This window comes from Vicugna pacos, chromosome 7 (assembly GCF_048564905.1).
Source record: "Vicugna pacos chromosome 7, VicPac4, whole genome shotgun sequence".
Lineage (NCBI taxonomy): Eukaryota > Metazoa > Chordata > Mammalia > Artiodactyla > Camelidae > Vicugna > Vicugna pacos.
In genome coordinates this window covers 83,505,001-83,522,625 of record NC_132993.1, presented here as the reverse complement: position 1 = coordinate 83,522,625, position 17,625 = coordinate 83,505,001, and the positions used below count along the sequence as shown (strand labels likewise).

The 17,625-nt window shown below is 63.2% G+C and overlaps 1 protein-coding gene across 3 annotated transcripts in view; it reads left to right on the top strand.

Moving 5' to 3' along the window:
- The window catches only part of CAMK2B (calcium/calmodulin dependent protein kinase II beta), an 88,411-nt gene extending 74,524 nt beyond the window's left edge, over positions 1-13,887 (top strand). The window contains exons 15-24 of one of the 3 annotated variants that reach the window (XM_072965274.1): positions 66-137; positions 1,578-1,622; positions 3,217-3,265; positions 4,607-4,720; positions 4,997-5,077; positions 5,939-6,052; positions 10,997-11,072; positions 11,201-11,295; positions 11,563-11,797; positions 12,012-13,887. In XM_072965274.1, coding sequence (XP_072821375.1) covers positions 66-137; positions 1,578-1,622; positions 3,217-3,265; positions 4,607-4,720; positions 4,997-5,077; positions 5,939-6,052; positions 10,997-11,072; positions 11,201-11,295; positions 11,563-11,795 — 879 coding nt within the window. In that variant the 3' untranslated portion in view covers positions 11,796-11,797; positions 12,012-13,887. The remainder of the gene's footprint in view (positions 1-65; positions 138-1,577; positions 1,623-3,216; positions 3,266-4,606; positions 4,721-4,996; positions 5,078-5,938; positions 6,053-10,996; positions 11,073-11,200; positions 11,296-11,562; positions 11,798-12,011) is intronic. The other 2 variants (XM_072965272.1, XM_072965273.1) reach the window with 2 other exon arrangements.
- Positions 13,888-17,625: the final 3,738 nt, after the last annotated feature.

Genomic DNA, 17,625 nt, shown 5'->3' with positions numbered 1-17,625 from the left:
CCCTCCCAAGAAAGGGGTGTGGCCCCTTATTGTATCCTTAATGGCTTCTCTTCCTCTCTCTGCAGCCCCAGACGAATAGCACCAAAAACAGTGCAGCTGCCACCAGCCCCAAGGGGACGCTCCCTCCAGCCGCCCTGGTACTGAACCCCTCGGCACCCCACGTCCCGGGCCTCCCGTACCCCACCTGTCAGGAGGCCTGGGATAAAGGTCTCTGACAGATGACACTTGGCCCCTGGAGCCCACTGCCCCCAGGTTGTGGGGGTGAGGGGCACCCCAGTTCAGGCGGGCCCATGGCTGGGCTGGGAACCCCTCTCGGGTGCTGTGGGCAGGCCCGGGCTGACTTGTGCTCAGCGGTGAGAGGCCTTCAGTTAGCCAGAGAGGCTGAGACATGGGACCCAGGGCACCAGCCTCACTCAGCTCCTCTGCTCGCAAAGGCTGACCCAGAGCTCCGGCCGGGCTAGCTCTGCACAGGGAGTGGCCCGGGGGAGTGCAGACTGGGCAGTGGGGGCTCACGCTCCCGACCCCTCCCTGGGGCGCTGCGGGGTTCTGCCATCTGGGAGGTGGGGGCTTTGGTTTCTCCCCAGGAAGAATGAGTGGGCCTGGTCTTAGCTTCAGCGCCCACCCAGTGATCTGGAGGGAGACAGAGATCCCTTGGCGGTTTCCCTGGTGATGGCCCAGCAGCTGTGGTGTTTCCCATCCAAGTTCGTGTCCTACAGGCCCTGAGGCGGGTGGGGGAGATACATTTCTATGACTGTGCTGGCCTTGTGCTGGCCCAGAGGGCTCAGGGGTCTGCTGGGGAGGGGTGGGCAGGCACGAGTTCAGAGGGACCTGCCAGCTCTGGCCCTCACGTGGAGGTGTCCAGGGGAACCCACAGCTGGGGACACAGGGTTTGGCCAGTGGGTGCCAGCCCTCCTGCCCTGGGTGCTGTGTGCCTATGGTGTCTCTTGAAGAGCAGGCCAGCCCAAGAGGTTGGGGTTTGCTGGTCTCCAGGTTCTGAATTTGCTGAAAGCACACTTGGTGTCCCCATGGCCACAGGCCCTGCTTCTGGGAGCCGGCCCCAGGCCATCCGCACGGAGGCTGGGTTTGGCAAATGGCCACCTGGCGAGTAAGGGGCGGCCTTGGCCCAGGAGGGAAGGGTCGCACACGCCGGCCTCACAGCCAGCCCCGTCTCGAACCCCGTCCATCCCATGTGCCACCCCCACCCCCATGACATCAAACCTGTGTCTCCCCACCCCCCCGCAATGCTGGGGCCAAGGGTTCAGCAGCAAAGGGAGGAGGGAGCGCGCCGGAGGCGGGGCACCCAGCGGGCCGCTTCTCAGCCCCGCCCTCGGCCCCACTCTCTCCATCACCCTCCCGTCGCAGGTGCCCGCGAGGCTCGGGCGGATCTGCGTGTTCCATCCACATTGGTCCTGTTCCGGGTCCCTCTCCCGCCGCTCCGCTCCCTGCTGGCCATCTGCCTCCATCCTGCTCTGCTCGCCACCCTCTCCTCTCCTCTCCCAGGCTCCTGCGGGGGGGCCTCCACTCTCCTCCTCTTCTCACTTCCCTCTTTCCTTCCTCTGTGCTTCCTTCTTCTGTAGGAGCCTCAAACCACCGTCATTCATAACCCAGTGGACGGGATCAAGGTACTGCGCGTTCCTCGTCACCCTCTCGGGAACTTCTGCTCAGGCAGGAGGCAGACCCCCCGGCCCTGGGGAAGGTCTGGGATGTTGACCCCGGGGAAGCATCTGTGCCGAAACAGCGGTGCAGTGACCCCCTCCCAAGGCAGGACAGAGCCTCCCCAAGTCCACGGGCTGCTCCTTTGGGGAAGGGCCCCAGGTGCTACCCTTGGAGGCACGGTTGTACCGCGTCCACTGCGGATACAGGAGACTGGGCTTCCTGATACCCCGAGCTGGGTCCACGTCTCAGGGTCCTTTCCATCTCCCCCTGGCAGTGGCCAGGAGCAGCTGAATACAGGGCCCACTCCAGAGGCTTAAGTGCTGTGAAGAGCCTGGGTGTGCTCTGTGACTCTTAGCCAGGGGTGAGGGTTCCAGGGGAGAAGGGCCAGCGTGGGCTGCCCAGAGCGCCCCCGAGTGCAGGGCTGGGAGGAGGAGTGCAGCTCAGACCCTCCTGACCCCACCCACTGCTCACCTCTGCCCGCTGCGCCCAGTGCTTCCCGCTGAGCTGACCTCTCCCCTGCTCCTCCCCCTGCTCTGGCATCAGCTCCCATTGCATTGGCATCTTCACCCCGGGGGCCAGGGAAGGGGCTGGCTCTCTTGAGTGGTGGGAGGAATGGGTGGGCGGCCAAGCTGTGTTTCTAGGGCCAGCACCACCCTACGCGCGCCCAGGCCTGCAGCCAGATTCTCACGTGGGCCTGAGCTCCTCCCAGGGTCCCCACTCGCCCTAGCCATGGGCCAGGACCAGGGGCCATGGACCACTGCCTCGAGGCCAATCCAGACTCGAGGTGCTAGGAGGGGCCTCTGAGACTCGGGTATTCCTAGGACCGTGTGTCTGGGTGAGGGTCCTGCTCTCCCTGCGAGGGGCCTTGAGACAGCATTCTGGGGCTGTGTTGTGAGTCTTAATTCTACAGCCTAAAGACACCACTATTTGTGGCCCAGAGCAGTGTGTCCGGTGAGGGGGACAGAGGGACCCCTTGGGGACCTTCCTAAGATGTTCCTCTGAGGAGCAGGCAGGCCTTCTGGGAACTTGGTGACAGGTGGATGGCGCCTGGTTCTTTAACTGAAGGGCGGCAAGCCAGGAGCGTGAGGTAGGAGGTGCTGGGGCCACCTCTCTGCCCTTAAGGCCACCTGAGAGGTAAGGCCAGGCCTGGCTGCACGGTCCCGGCCTGGGAAGGAGGTGTGGGTGCTGGGCTAGGGCCAGATTCCTGAGGACCTACTGGCAGCTTCCTGCTCTGCCAAAATGTACGAGCTGTGGGTGCCTTTTTGCTTCTCCAGGGGTCTTGGAACTGCAAAAAGCTCGTTTTTCTCTCTTGTTAAACACGGAGTCTTTCCATTGGACGTGTCTTGTCGGGAGAAGCACATTTGGGGCCCTTGGCCATTGCGGATGTGGGTGGCCCAGCCCCGGGGATAGGTGACCCCTGGGGGCCAACATGAAGCTCCAGTACTGCTTGTGGGTGTCTGGGGACGGGGCCCCGAGCCACAGCAGAGGAAGAGGGGCCTGCATGTGCCCCATGGGGGCAGAGGCCACGTCCTGAAGTGCCTCCTCCCCGTGTCTCCCCAGGAGTCGTCCGACAGCACCCATACCACCATAGAAGATGAAGACACAAAAGGTACCTGAGCGCCCAGGCTGCGGTGGCCGGTGGGTGGGCCGCTGGCGGGTGTGGAGCTGGGACAGGTGGGACAGGAAGAGGCCAGGGCCTGCCATGAGGGTGTGTCCACTGGGGCTGACCCTGCGCAGGGCTGCAGTCCTGGCTGAGCCTGGGCACAGACCGGCGCCTGACAATCTCGGGCTTAGCGTCCAAGCCAAGCGTAACTGTCCCGGGCACCCTGACCAGTGAGGACGCCATTGCCCTGGGTGAGGCCAGTTCTCTGCCCAGGTCCCCCAGTCGCTCCGGGGGCTGCACACCCAGTTCCCATCGGGGAACGAGTTCATGATTGATTTTGCTCTTTCTTCTCTCAAAGGTCCTTAAACCTGTGCCTGCCTGACTGGCAGCTGACACTTGAACGGGCAGCAAGGGGCGTTTCCTGGGTTCGTTGTGGGAGGGTGGGTGGCAGAGACTTGCACTCTGTCCCACACTCGGGGCTCCCAGGCCCAGCTGGGCCCCACAGGGGCTCACCTGGCCCCCACTTCCACTCTTGGCTTTCTCAATCGCCCCGCAGAGGGGATCTGGTACCCACTCCACCCAGGCCAGGCCTCTTACCCCGACGTGGGGCCACCTCTTAGCCGCACACTTGTATACATGAGTGCTGAGCACCCTCGGGGCTGCCCCCGGCCCGGCCCCATGGTGGCCACTCTGTCAGTTTGGGAGATGCAGTGACCCTGTCCCGAGCATCCCCCTTGTCCCAGAGTGGAAGTGAACACAAAGTTTGGGACTCTGGACACAGGGAGACTGAACGTTTCTGTGGTTTCCCCAGACTGCAGGCCCCAAGCCATCAGCATGGAGGTCATCCAGACCTCCTGTGCATTCTTGTGGCTCCGTGCAGGCCTGAGGCGGCCCGAGCCTGCAGGAGCCTGGGGGAGAGGGCCGGCCCGGCTAGCCTCATCACAGCCCCTTTTCTGTGCCCAAGGCGCCTGGGGGCATCTCTCACCTCAGCTGTGTCGTCCATCAGATGCAGAGGAGCCCCGGTGGGCCCCGGCCTGGCCTCCGCTGGCCCTGGCTGGGCAGTCACCCAGCCCTCCCACCTGGCAGCCGGCCCTCGAAGGCCTGTGTCCAGCCCTGCACATGGTCCTGAGCCTGCCTCATACACCTGTGATCTCACAGCCCTGGGCATGCTATGCTGGGGTGGTGTGCCCCAGGAGCCGTGGACCCCACCGTGTGGTCTTGGGGTGGCTGTGAGCTGTGTCTGGGGTCTGGGGTTCTCCAGCTTAACCCCGGTCATCCTTCTGCATGCCCTCCGTGTCCTGTGTGTCCTCACCTGCCTTTCTGTTCACATCTCATCTGTCCACCCAGCCCCCAGGGTCCCTGACATTCTGAGCTCCGTGAGGAGGGGCTCGGGGACCCCAGAAGCTGAGGGCCCCCCGCCCTGCCTGTCTCCGGCTCCCATTAGCCCCCTGCCCACCCCATGTAAGTAGCTGGCGGGCCCTTGCTGCTGTGGGGGTCTCCTCGAAGGGCCTGCAGCCAGGGCCAGCCTGCCCCCCACACGCCCCCACCGAGGCTCCCCAGTGCTGCCCCTCCAGTGCCTCCTTGTGGGCCACCCCCGGCCCCCCGGCCTGCCCCTGTCTCGGGGCTGGGGCTCCCTGGTGCTGCGGGCCCAGGCAGGAGAGAGCGGGAGGCCCTGCTCCCTCTCCTCCCGCGCCCCTGCCGCCGCCGCCTCACTTGTCTGCCTCCTGTCCACCCCAGCCCCCAGGATCTCTGACATCCTGAGCTCCGTGAGGAGGGGCTCGGGGACCCCAGAAGCCGAGGGCCCCTTGCCCACCCCATGTAAGTAGTGCCCCAGGCCTGCTGGCTGTGCTGCTGAGCGGCTCCCCGCGTCCTGTCATGCACGGCCTCAGCTGCCCCCGGGCCAGGCTGCGTGGCCCGGCTCACCGTCCGGCCCGGCTGGCCGTCGGGGCGGCACCCGCGCTGACTCCGCAAGGCAGCTCCCCCCACGGCTCCCCCGCCTCCCCCCTGCACCGCTGTCCGGCCTCAGGCCCCTCCCCCGGAGGGTCTCCCTCCCTCTCTGAGGCCTCCCACCCATGTTCCCTGCCCCTCAGGCTGTGTGCTGTGACCTGGCCAGTCATGCTGGCTTCATGTGGGCCCCACACTGGGCCCCCAGCCAGAGCCCCAGGGCGCCCCTGCACAAGGAGCTATGACAGAAATCCCTCCCGACCACAGGCCTGTGGCCTCAAAGGGACAAGAAAGGGCCCAGCCTTCCCGTAGAACTGGGTTCTCCGGGGAGGGGGCCGGACATTCTGCACACTGCCTCACTCACTGCTTCATTCACCCGTCCAGCGCTGACCGAGGGTCTGTCCTATGCCGGGCTACCTCCTCCCCCCTCTTCTGGGCCAGGCTGCCCTTCCTTGGAGGGCACCCTCTGCCCACCGCAACTTTCCACACGCCACCTGGTCAGACAGCTGTATCTGCCTGAACATTCCTGGAGCTTCCCCCTTGTCCCCCATGTCCCCTCTGTCAACCCCCACCCTCCACGTTGTCCCCATTCCCCCATGTCCCTTCTCCATCCCTCTGTCCCTCACATCCCCCTCCGTTCCCCCACTCTCTCTGGCTTAGCTCATCAGCCCCTAGGTTTTCTCTCCTGCGTGTCCCCGTCTGCCTCGTGTTCACGTCTCGTCTGTTCCGCCCCAGCCCCCAGGATCTCTGACATCCTGAACACGGTGAGGAGGGGCTCGGGGACCCCAGAAGCCCAGGGCCCCCCACCCTGCCTGTCTCCGGCTCTCCCAGGCCCCCCACCCACCCCGTGTAAGTAGCACCTTGAGTGGCCCCGCTGGCGGCTCCCGGGGGCTCGCAGGGTTATTGAGACCCCCGGCTGCGGTGCACTGCCCCCTGGCTCTGGGAAGGGGCCAGCTGGCAGGTGGGGGGACGCGGGGCACAGGGAATTCCACACGAAGGTGCCGTTTGGCTCAAGATGTGCACATGTGGAAAAAGAATCAGGAAGCAGGTTCTTGGGAACTAGAGTCTCACACTCGTGATCTGCAAGCTGGGTTTCTTCTTTAGTGACGCTGGTGCGTGTGCAGGCTGGGGTCCTGTCTGGAGTTATGCCCTGGCTCGGGGTGAGGGTGGAGGGGCAGTTCTCTTGGGTGGTGATGCTGGGCACTGAGGGGCAAGGAAGGGAAAGGCCGTCTCCAGCTGAGGGCCCCGGCGGGGCGGGCGCTGGGCTGGGCCGCCTCCCCAGGCAGGGAGGAGCCGCCGCCGCTGCTGCAGCCCATCTGCCGACTGCCGGCCAGTATCGCTTACAGGGATGGATGACACCCCAGGGCGGCAGCCACCCCCACCTCCAGGGAGATACCGGGCTCTCAGAGGAGAGGCTGCGGGGCCAGGGGCCGGGCATGGCAGGGGAGAGGCTGGGTGAGTGCTGGACCCGGAAGGGCACCGACCCCTGCCCACCCACTGCAGGCCAGGTCTGAGGGTGGGAGGGAGGCCCCGGGAGCAGTAGGGGAGGAGTAGGGGGATCTGTGGCCCGAATCTGAACTTGGTTGAGGGGCGTGGAGGAGAGTCTCAGAGGTGAGAGACCAGACTTGCCGGTGGGCGCACAGCAGGGCCTGTGGGAGTGGTCAGAGCCCCTTCCCCATTTGTGCAGCATCTTACCCTAGTTTAGAGGCCTCCATGTCCATATCTCCCAGACCCTCACGGCCCCTGCTTTCACAAATAAAGAAGCTGAGGGTAGAAGACATGGAGAAGGTACCCAAGGAGGCTGCCTGCAATGGGACCCCAGTGCAGGGGTGCCAAGATGGGGAGCTCTGAGGACAGAGCCTGCTGGGGATGCTAAGGGCTCCAGGCTGATCTGGGAGCCCGCAGCATGAGCTTGTCCCTTTAGGGATCTGTCTCAAGCTTGACTCGGGGAGGTGGGGGGCTGCAGAGGGGGCTGTGACGGGGACTGAATGGAGGTGGCCGAGGTGCAGCCAGGCCCGTGGGGTACAGAGGGCAGGGCGGGGTGCAGACTCAGAGTGTTGGGGGACCCCGAGGGCAGGGATCATTCTCCTTCAAGAAGTGGATTCCTTGTGCCTGGATGTGCGTCCCCTTACCCCGAGTTTCCAGCATCCCGGCCCCTTGAGTGTGTGTGGGAGTGTCCTCAGGTGAAGGAAGGCAGGTGGGCGCCAGCCTGGAGAAAGGGCATCTCACCCCATTTTGGGGTGAGACCTGGCTCTCAGTAGTCCGTGTGGGCGAGTGCCAAGGCCAGGGAGCCCCCTCTCCAGCTCCGGGACCGGGACCCGCCTCTCCCGGCAGCGAGGCCCAGGCTGCAGAGGGCCATCCCTGGGATGGGTCCTGGGTACCCTCCTTTTTCGGGGACCTAGTCACCAGCTGTCTCAGGGCATAAATGGGGTCGCTGCCCGCTGGCCCCGGGCTGGGATCTCCGTAATCGGGGATTACGCACAATCCAGGCTGACCTGGTGCAGCTGCCTCCTTGGGGTGGCTGGGGGTGTCCGGTGCCCCTGCAGCTGCCAAGGGACAAGGCTTGGGGTCACCCTGGGGTCACTGCAGTCCTTTTGCCAGTGGCTGGGCCTCCCTGGCCTGTTAGCACCCCCTAAGAGAGCTAGAGGAGGCATGGGGCTTCAGCTCAACTCGGGGGCTCTTCTCAAGCCAGACCTTGCCCATGCACCTTGGCTCTGTCCCCAGAGTTACCTGGTGGGGACATCTTGTCCTTGCTAACAGGCCTCACCCTCTGGAGCTTTCACCCTCTCACCATCTGTATCTGTATCATCCCTTTGCTTAGTGGGCCACTTGGTGAGGCAGGACTGCTCCTCAGGGCAGGGTTAGGCCTGGACAGCAGCCCCTCCGTGGGGCAGGGTGTCCGGCCACTCCTGGGCTGTGACCAGGCCTGCGTGCCCTCAGCTTTCCTATCTGCACAATGGACCTGGTGGCTGTTCCCCAAACTTCAGGCGTTGCAATGTGTGCCGTGACCTTGGATTTCTCCTACTTTCTCTTTACACTGACTCCATTTTTCATTACACTTTGTTTAAAAACACTCAATATTACTTCTTTTAAATGGAAGATTCGGTTCATTTACCCTAGTGCAGTAGGGTGGCCGTAAAATCAAAGTGCACTGAAAACAAAACAAGAAAGTCACAATTCCAGCTGTAAGGCTGTTGGCTGAGGCCCATGTGGGGTGGAGGCGGCTGGCGATGTCTGTGAAGAAGAGGGATCAGCAAGTGTTGGGGTGTCGAGAGGTGTAGACGTCCCCTTGGTCAGATCAGCAGGATGGCCCGGAGGCGGGTCCCGGTCCCAGAGCTGGAGAGTAAATCCCAGGTGGAAGGTGGGGGCTTCTGAGCAGGGGCTGGGCGTGGTGCCGCAGAAGGGAGGTGGCGAGGTCCTGGGTGATGGGCAGGGATGGGAGAGGCAGGGGCTGGTTGCTGCCCTCTGACAGGCCCAGGGGGCCTGGCTCGGGGGAGGCCTCTGGTGGGGGAGTGGGGCTGCAGTGGGAGGAAACTGAAGCCTGAAGCTTGAGGCCGCCTCCACCAAGGTGATAGGTGAACTGGGGATGGGGGTGGATGAGGTCCCAGAGGAGAGGGGGCGACTCAGAATTGGGAAATGCCGAAGGGGCGAGGTGGGCAGGCTGCGGAGTAAGTATTGAGGGGAGGAGCACTGTGATGAGGCAAGTGTGGGAGGAGGTGTGAAATATCCAGCAGGTGAAAACAGAGCCCAGAGACCTGTCTGCATGTGTCAGGACAGAGCTCTGTTGCAGCTCAGAACTCTGCAGGGGGACGACTGGTGTCAGGGAAGCTGGGCCCACGGACCGCCCTCCTGGAGACAGGTGGGGCCTGGGTTCTGCAGGGACAGACAGCCTTAAGCCCAAACCATGTTATGGTCCAGACATGCAGTTCAATGAGAGATGGAAACACGGCGCTAGCAGAAGTGCAGCCAGGTCCACAGAGAGGGCCTCGTGGGGATGGGGAAGCCCACGCGTGCTTGCAGGTCGGCGCGCGCACACACATGCACTACAAACACGTATGCACACGTGCCCACACTCCCACATGCACGCATGTGCACAGACACACACACGCACGCACACACTCAGCCCCTCTGGTGTCATGGAGCCCGTCCTGCAGTCACTGTCCAGGGCCGGTGCAGCACGACCCAGGCTCCCAGCACACACGCAGGCACGCCTGGGCTCACACTCAGCACGCGGTGTCTTCTGCTCTGGACTCTGTCCGCTTCTCAAGCGGGCGCCTGGGAGAGTGAGCACCCAGACAGCTGAAGGTGCTGATGGCAGGACATACCAGCAGCCCACGGGGTCGTGGGCACGTGCTTCCAAATGCCAAATGCACCTGTCACAGCTGGCGATCTGTGCTCGGGGAACTCAGCCCGCAGGTCAACTCACGTAGCTGCTGATCCCCGCTGCGCTGGCGGCTAAATCCGGGAGACCGACAGACACCCAGCAGCAGGCCTGGTGGAGTGAGGGCGCCCATCCCACGAGGGTGTCTGTGCAGAGAGCCCGTGGTCCTGATGTGCTGCTGGGAGTGGGGCGGGGACACGCTCCGGTGGTGTCGCTGTGACCAGGGAGGAGTCCTGGGATCATGCTTCCAGTGCCCTCCCTGGGTCTGAGTTTTACCACATTACAGCTTTTACTGCTTTCAGAAACCACCGTATGTGGGTGTGTCTGTGCCTGTGTGCGCGTGCTTGTGTGTGTGTGTTTTGTGTATGCGTTTGGGTGTTTCTGTATCTGCACAGAAGTGGTTAAGCCCCTGATTCAGTTCGGTATTTCTCTGAGGAGAGTGAGTGGAGCAAGACTGAGGGGAACACGGTCATCTATATCTTAGTGAAAGAAGTCTAAAGCAAATACGGAAATTGTTCAGGTTTGGATCAGCAGGGTGTGGGTTCCATTATTCTTTTTGCTTCTTTCATGTGTTTAAAATATTTTGCATGAAAAGAAGCTGTAGTTAGACAAAAGGGGGCCCCCAGTTGAGCACCCCTGGGACCAGCACTGTCTAGGGCCAGAGGTCAAGGGGGCAGGAGCCCAGAGGAGGCTGCACGCCCAGGGCCGCAGATAGAGGATGCGGGATGGACAGGTGATGCTGGAAGGCTGGCACAGGGGCCCAGGACTGCAAACAGGAGGAGGCAGAGGCCAGCTGGCAGTCCGTGGGTGGCCAGGAAGAGGAGGAGGTGAGGTCCACCCTGTGCTTTCCACTGGGCCTGCTCCCTGGCCTTTGCACAGAAGCCTGGCCCTGCAGTCCCTGATTGGCTCCCTGCTTTGTGAGCTGGCCCTCAGTAGACGTTCCCCCTTCCCCGAGAGCTGTTGAATGCGTGAAGGAATCTTTGAGCAGTGCCCGGCTGGGCAGGAGCCGGGAGGGCTGGTCACAGTGTTGCAGCTGCCCAGGGCCCAGGAGATGTGGCCTGAGGGACTGGGGTTGGTACAGGGTGGTTGTGACCGGCTTTGCTTCCGCTTTCTGCATTTTCCAGACATTTTGTACCACGGATGGAGTTTTTCAGTCATGCAGGAACATTGCATTTCAGACAGATGAAATAGAATCTTGTTGGACCCTGAAATGTGGAAGCCATTTGCAACCTCACAGGGAGCAGTCTGAGCTGGGCATTTTGGGTGCCAGGATCCGGGGCCTCAGGGTCCCTCCTGCAGAGGAGAGGAGAGGCGGGTGGGGGCTGGGGGCGGGGTGCTCTGCCTGGGGCCCCTCCTGGGCTGCAGGAGTGCGTGGTGCACGGGTCACCGGGCGGATGTCTGTCTCCCTGCAGCGCGGAAGCAGGAGATTATCAAGATCACAGAGCAGCTCATCGAGGCTGTCAACAACGGTGACTTCGAGGCCTACGCGTGAGTTAGGGCGCCCGGGCCTGTCCTGGGGCAGCTGGGGTCGGAGAGGGGAACCTACCCTACAGGGAGGGGGTGGATGGAAGGGGCAGCTTCTGAGGGGCCTCTCCTCACTTGGGTCTGCCCCCCAGGAAAATCTGCGACCCAGGCCTGACTTCATTTGAGCCTGAAGCTCTGGGCAACCTGGTTGAAGGGATGGACTTCCACAGATTCTACTTTGAGAACTGTGAGTGAGGGGCTGGGGCAGGGAGGAGGGCGGCACCCATCCCTGGAGGTGGCCGGCTGGTCAGGGGCCTGGGAAGTCTGTGCCCAGGGTTGGCCAGCCCCTGCCCCACCTCCTGTGGCAGAGCTCCCCCAAGACCACTTGAGAGGTGGGAGGGGGTGCGGACACACTGCGACAGGGAGGGGGCAGCCAGAATGGCACTCCCAGGGGTGCTGGGCCAGTGGAGGGGCCGGGTGGGGGGCACAGTGCCAAGCCCCTGCCCGCCCACAGTGCTCGCCAAGAACAGCAAGCCGATCCACACGACCATCCTGAACCCGCACGTGCACGTCATCGGCGAGGACGCCGCGTGCATCGCCTACATCCGCCTCACGCAGTACATCGATGGGCAGGGCCGGCCCCGCACCAGCCAGTCCGAGGAGACGCGCGTGTGGCACCGCCGAGACGGCAAGTGGCAGAACGTGCACTTCCACTGCTCGGGCGCGCCCGTGGCCCCGCTGCAGTGAAGGTGAGCGCCCGCGCGGGGAGGCGGCAGGGAGCGGTGGGGACTGCGGCAGGGCTGGCTCCGGGGCACAGAGCGGACGGAGCCTCGTGTTCGAGGCGTGGTGGCGCGGGGCCCACCGAGCAGCCCTGCAGGGGTCCGCCTTGCAGACGACAAAGCCCGGGAGAGTGGCTGCCCCCGAAGCTGACCCCGGCCCACCCTCGCGCCCGCCCCGTTTCAGAGCTGCAGCTGGTTTCGCGGGACAGACTCGGTGTTTGGAGCCCAGCTGCCCTCGGGCGCACGGCCTGCCTGTCGCATGTTTGTGTCTGCCTCGTTCCTCCCCTGGTGCCTGTGTCTGCAGAAAACCAAGACCAGATGTGATTTCTTTTTAAAAAACAAGATGACAACGACAACCACACACACACAAAATGATGTCGGATGAAATGGAAAAAAAAAAAACACTAAACAAAGGAAAAAGCTGTAAAAATCACTGGCATTTGTGGGGCTTTGAACCTTCCGGCCGCTCCCCACCCAAGCTCCACGTGTCCGTCTGCTCCTGGCCTCCGCTGGGGACCGGCCGGGGCAGTGAACTTGTCCGCAGGGACCTGCCACCTGAGGAACATGGTGTTTGCTAGGTGGCACCCACCCCCAAGGTGTCTGCATCCTCCATGCTGCACAGGGCTCAGTCAGGAGTGTCAGGTGTCATCTGGGGAGGGGCTGGGGGACCTGAGGGGGCCTGATCACGGCAGTCCTGCCTCCTGCTTCCTTTCCCTCCCCTCCTCCCCGAGAAGGCGTGGGTGCGGGCCCGGATGAGCAGAGCAGAGCAGAGGCTGGCCCACCCCTCTGGGAGGACGCTGAGCCATCCAAGAAGCTCCTGTGGGCCCAGGGCTCCAGCTCTGGCTCTGTCGGGGCCAGGGAGGTGTACTGGGGCGTGGGGGCGCCAGGGGGAGGGGGCACACCTGTTCGGATACCTCTTCCTCTCTGCCTGCCTTTCCCCTGCCTGTGTGGCCACCAAGGGGATATGGGCCTCAGGCTCCCAGGGCTCTGGGCGAGGTCGTGAGGCAGGAAGGAGAGAGGGATCAGAGGTGAGCAGGTGGCTGGGGCCCCCGGGCTGAGGCAGAGTCCAGGCAGGTGTTTGCTGCAGAGGCCACGCTGAGGGGCTTGGGCCCAGAGCAGCAGGGAGTGGAGGCCTGCCCTGGGCTGCAAGAGGCAGGGCCGGGCTCGCACCTGCCAGGCCCCTTGGAGACTGCAGTGTGTGACGGGGACCCACGGTGTGGGGAGAAGGGCTAAGCTCACCTCGGGGTTCCACTGTGTGCTGGCGGGCACGCACCAATGCCTCTGGGACTGGCCACGCGGTCAGATGGCGGCAGAGAGAGCTGAGGGTGGTCAGGTGGGTGTGGGGGTGGGTCTGACCTGGCCTGCTGGGTTAGGGCTGGAGGGCAGCCAGGGGCCGTGATCACGGAGGTGTGGCACCCACACCCCCTGCCCAGTATCTGCCCTCTTCAATTCACATTGTTTTCGACAAGGATTTTCTTTATCTTCCCCACCATCAAGCCAAGGGAGGGGCGCGGAGTGGGGAACAGGACACCGGATGCTGATCTCCAAGGGGACTGTCCACGGACAGACACTCAGAGTGGACCCTCACCTGCCTGTCCACGGCTGTGCTCAGGACAGCTGTCTCCACCCATGGACACAGGGTAAACATCCGCCAGGCTCCCCCGGCCTCGGGCAGCGGCGGGGCTCGCCGTGGACAGTGTGTGGCCCGGCCATCCTCACCTCCTGGGGCCGCCTCCCCTCCTCTCCCACTCACCTGTTATCTCCACGGAGCTGCCTGTCTGGGATAATTTGGGGATTTTTTTTCTTTCTGGGGGATAGTTCTTTTGCATGACCCGTCATGAGCAAGCCACACCCGCTCTTCTAGCTAGATGTCCGCGGTGTGGTGGCGTCGGCCGGCCCGCCCTGCAGAGGGTCGGCTGCCCGCGGTGCTGGCCGGCCTTTCCTCTTCTCTCTTTTTGCTGAGTTTCATTGTCTTTTCTTTCTGAGCCTTGTAAGTGTACAAAATTATTATTTTGTTCTGTCTCGGGAAACTGCAAATAAAAGAAAAACAGGACACAGTCCCTCAGGTGCATCTGGGTGCTCTGTGCCAGGACCCAGCCGACCCTCCACCGTGTGGGCCCCGGGTTGGCCCAGGCTGCAGGAGCCCCGGGTCAGGCCTTCCCCAGCCCATCTAGGGTGGACAGCAGGCCCAGGCGGGGCCTCTCTGTGCTGCTGCAGATCACAGCCCCGCCAGCTGTCTCCACCCCCTCCTCTGATCCCCCCCGAGTCCTCTGTTGGCCTTGGGCACCAGAACCAAAATGACCCCCAACCTCTCCAGTCACCCTAGTGGCTTCTGAGGACTGATCTATGTGGGAAGAGCCCCAGGACCCAGCCCCTCTGCTCTGTTGAGTCTTTCCCTCCACCCAGCCGCTCTCCGTGCGTGCTGCACTGGCCGCAGATGCTTGGGACACATGATGCCCACAGCTACCCCTCCACTGCTCCTTTGGGCCTGCACGCTGGGTTGGGTAGACGGTACACAGGCCAGCATGGATGTCAGACACCGACAGGAGCAGAAGAGTGGTGGCTACTGGGATGCAAAGATGACAGTAAAGGTGACAACGGAGGCCCCCACAACAGAAGCCCAGAGCAGAGATCTGGGGGACAGCGGGGTGCCAGGAACAGAGGCTCCCAGACAGCCCCAGACTGGAAGGAGGGAGGGAACGAGGGCCCAGGGTGGGCACAGCCAGGCGCTCCCCACCAGGTCTTCCCTCTGCAGCCTGGCCCCAGCACAGAGGGACACGTCACCCAGCTGCCCACTGCACCCCTACAGCTCGGGGACACATAGCCTGCTGGGCCTCCCTCGGGGACGCTGACCCTCGGCCTGTCCCGGATGAGTTGGTGCTGGCCTCATGGCTGCCTGACCACCTGACCATATTGCCGCACGACCACAGAGCGGCCTGAGCGCAAGATGCATGGCTGCCTGGCTCTTCGGACACCTGCCCTCATGCCACGCACACCCAGGCCCAGCCAGGTGAGAGCTGCCGTGGCCTGCCTGTGCTCTGCTGGCCCTTCCGCAGGCCTCTGGGCCTTCTCCCTCCTGGGCAGGCCCTGGGCAGCCCTGCCTGTACCCCAGAGGCACCCGCATGTGGAGACGGGCGGCCTCCCCTCCGCACCTGGTCCCCAGGTCCTCCTGCTGCCTGTCTGTACCTTACACCTTGGGCTTGCTTAGGACAGAAATACGGGCTTCAAAATAATCCTATACACCAAACACACCCACCCCGTGGGTCCAAGTGACTTCTGGTGAGATGGGTGTGGCCTGGGGCCTGCTCGATCCTGTCCACTAGGGTGGGACAGGCCTTGGCCTCCAGCCTCAGAATCTGGTTGCAAACACTTTCAGATGGGCCAGGAGGCCCTCGACGCCAGCTTCTTGCGGGGTCACCTGGCAGGGGCTCTCAGGTGTGCTGGCAGGAGGGAGGGCTGTGTTGGGGAACACCGCGGCGGACCTGAGAGCCAGGCCAGCGCAGAGAATCTAGGACAGAGCCCGCAAGTGGAGAGACTGTCGCCGCCGCGGTATCTAGAGCTTCACTCATCTATCAGCTGTAATCGGAGGAGCCTTTCCAGGCCAAGCCTCCCTCTGGGCACCCGCCACTGCCCCGCCCTGCCCCCACTGTGGATCCCGAACCCCGAAGTGGGCCAGCGCTCGCAAAACCCCCAGCAAGGCCAGGCACGGCAGGCAGAGGTCAGGGAGGGGGACTTCCCATTGTCTCTTTTAAACAGCACCTGCTTTGGGCAAAGCTCCCTGGGCCCTCAGTGGACCCCATGCCCTGGGCGGTCCTCTGAGCAGGAAAAGCCAGAAATCCCACGCTGCTTCCGATGCCAAGGGCCACGGTAAGGCTGAAAACAAGGGCCCAGGCGGCAATGAAACAGGCTGAGCAGTGTTTGCAGACCCTCCAGTGACCAGCCGCCAGGCTCGTTTCCTGAACTAGGGCCAGACTCAGCCTCCCGGGCCTGCAAGGATCCGAGGAGCACAGGCCGCCGCCCCAGCTCCCACCTGTGTGGCCCCGGCTCTGCGGCTGTGAGGTGGCTTTCTGGGTGGGCTTCCTGGCTGTATTGACGCCTGGGTCACAGGATTCAGACGGCAGGGTTTCTTTCTACTCTGGGGCTCTGTCACCGGGCTCCTGCTAGGAAGACCTGAGAGGAGGTCACAGCTTGGGCCTGGGGCACAGGGGAGTGGGGGGGACGGGAGGGCCAAGGTACACGCTGCCTCCCTCGGACAGGAACTGCCCAGATTCTGGTGGTCCCCACACCCTGCAGGTGCACAGCTCGGAGGCGCAGGGCCCCCGAGGAACGGGTCCCTGTGGCTCAAACAAAGCACAGGACGATTTCGGAATTTCAAAAGAAAATTTTATCCAGACAGGAACTTCACAGACTGAACACAGAGAAGTTAGGCGACAGTTATTAAAATACACTCTTTGCCAGATGATTTAACATTAGAACAACAGGAGCTGGGGAAATGCTGGACATGGAGTCTGGGCCAGTCCCACCCACCCTTGCCGCCCTCCTCCCCCAAATCCACACCCTCCACCCCCAGTCCCTCCCCAGTGCGAGGGAAGTCAGACAATATCCAACCGTTCCTCAGGGGAAGTCACGGCCACATCAGATGCCAGCGAGCAGGCCAGGGCTGCACTTTCCAGGGACGTCCGTGGCATAAGGAAGTCACGTGGGCAGGCTACCTTAGGGGTAGGCCGAGGTCCTCTGGCCGGGACAGTGCCCACAGAAGGGCAGTCGGCAGGCTAACCTCTTAGGGGTGAGGTCCTTGGAAGCCACGCGGTTCCCACCTTCTGGCCCAAGTAAGGGAATTCAGGGCCACTGGCACTCCCTGTCAAGGCAGCAGGACCTCCCCGGTAAGGCAAGAACGGGGCGCTCAGAGAAGGCCAGCCAAGGACGAGCCCACACTGGTCGGCACCAACCCAGCAGGGCCTTCCATGGGGATGGGGTCCCAAGGGCACATCTTGAGCTTGTGTCCTCAGGAAGCACAGCAGGCCACGATGCAGTTCGGAAAATGGCAGCGGGGCCTGAGGGACCAGGTTGGCCCAGACCCTCCCGGGCCTTCGTCTGGTGGCTCTACTGTGCCTGCCTCCATGGCTGGGCCCTAGGGCTGCCGGCCTCACGCTGCTCGGGGGCCCAGCAATGCTTCTGCTGGGGGTTGAGGCTGGCTCAGTCCACAAGTGGGTTGTGACGAACCCCTGGGCTGGCTGGCACCTTCTCCTGGCGCCCAGGGACGGTGGCCACAGGAAAGGCCACTTGCTAAGACATGAAGGTCCCTGGTGGTTGTCCAGACAGTCCTGTCACCAGAGAGGCCAGTGAAAACCGTTTGTGAGAGACTACAGCACGTGCTGCTGTGATCCAAGAGCTCAAAGCCAAACCGCGAGTCAGGGCAGGCGCCCCCTCCCCTACTTCAAGGCATCTTAGTGGCACTTGATGGATGGGCACTGCAGAAGTCAACCTCAGCCGAAATGCAAACCAGGTCTCAGCGTCTGTGAAGCCGGGTGACTGTCTCCTTCCACTGTGTGTGCGCACACCCCCAACCCCTGCCCCCTGCAGCGGCTTTTCCCCGAGAGAACCAAGTCCCAGCTTTCCCGCCCCAGCTCTGTGATCAGCACCCACCCTCCCCCGCCACTGGAGTGTTAATACAGTTAATGAACAAGTAAAACCCAAAGGCGCACTGAAGACAAAGGGCTGGCTCTGACCCCCGGGGGCACCACGTCAGGGGCCTGCGTCCTTCTCAGGGGGTTAGAAACGAGCCCCGCACCAGCTAC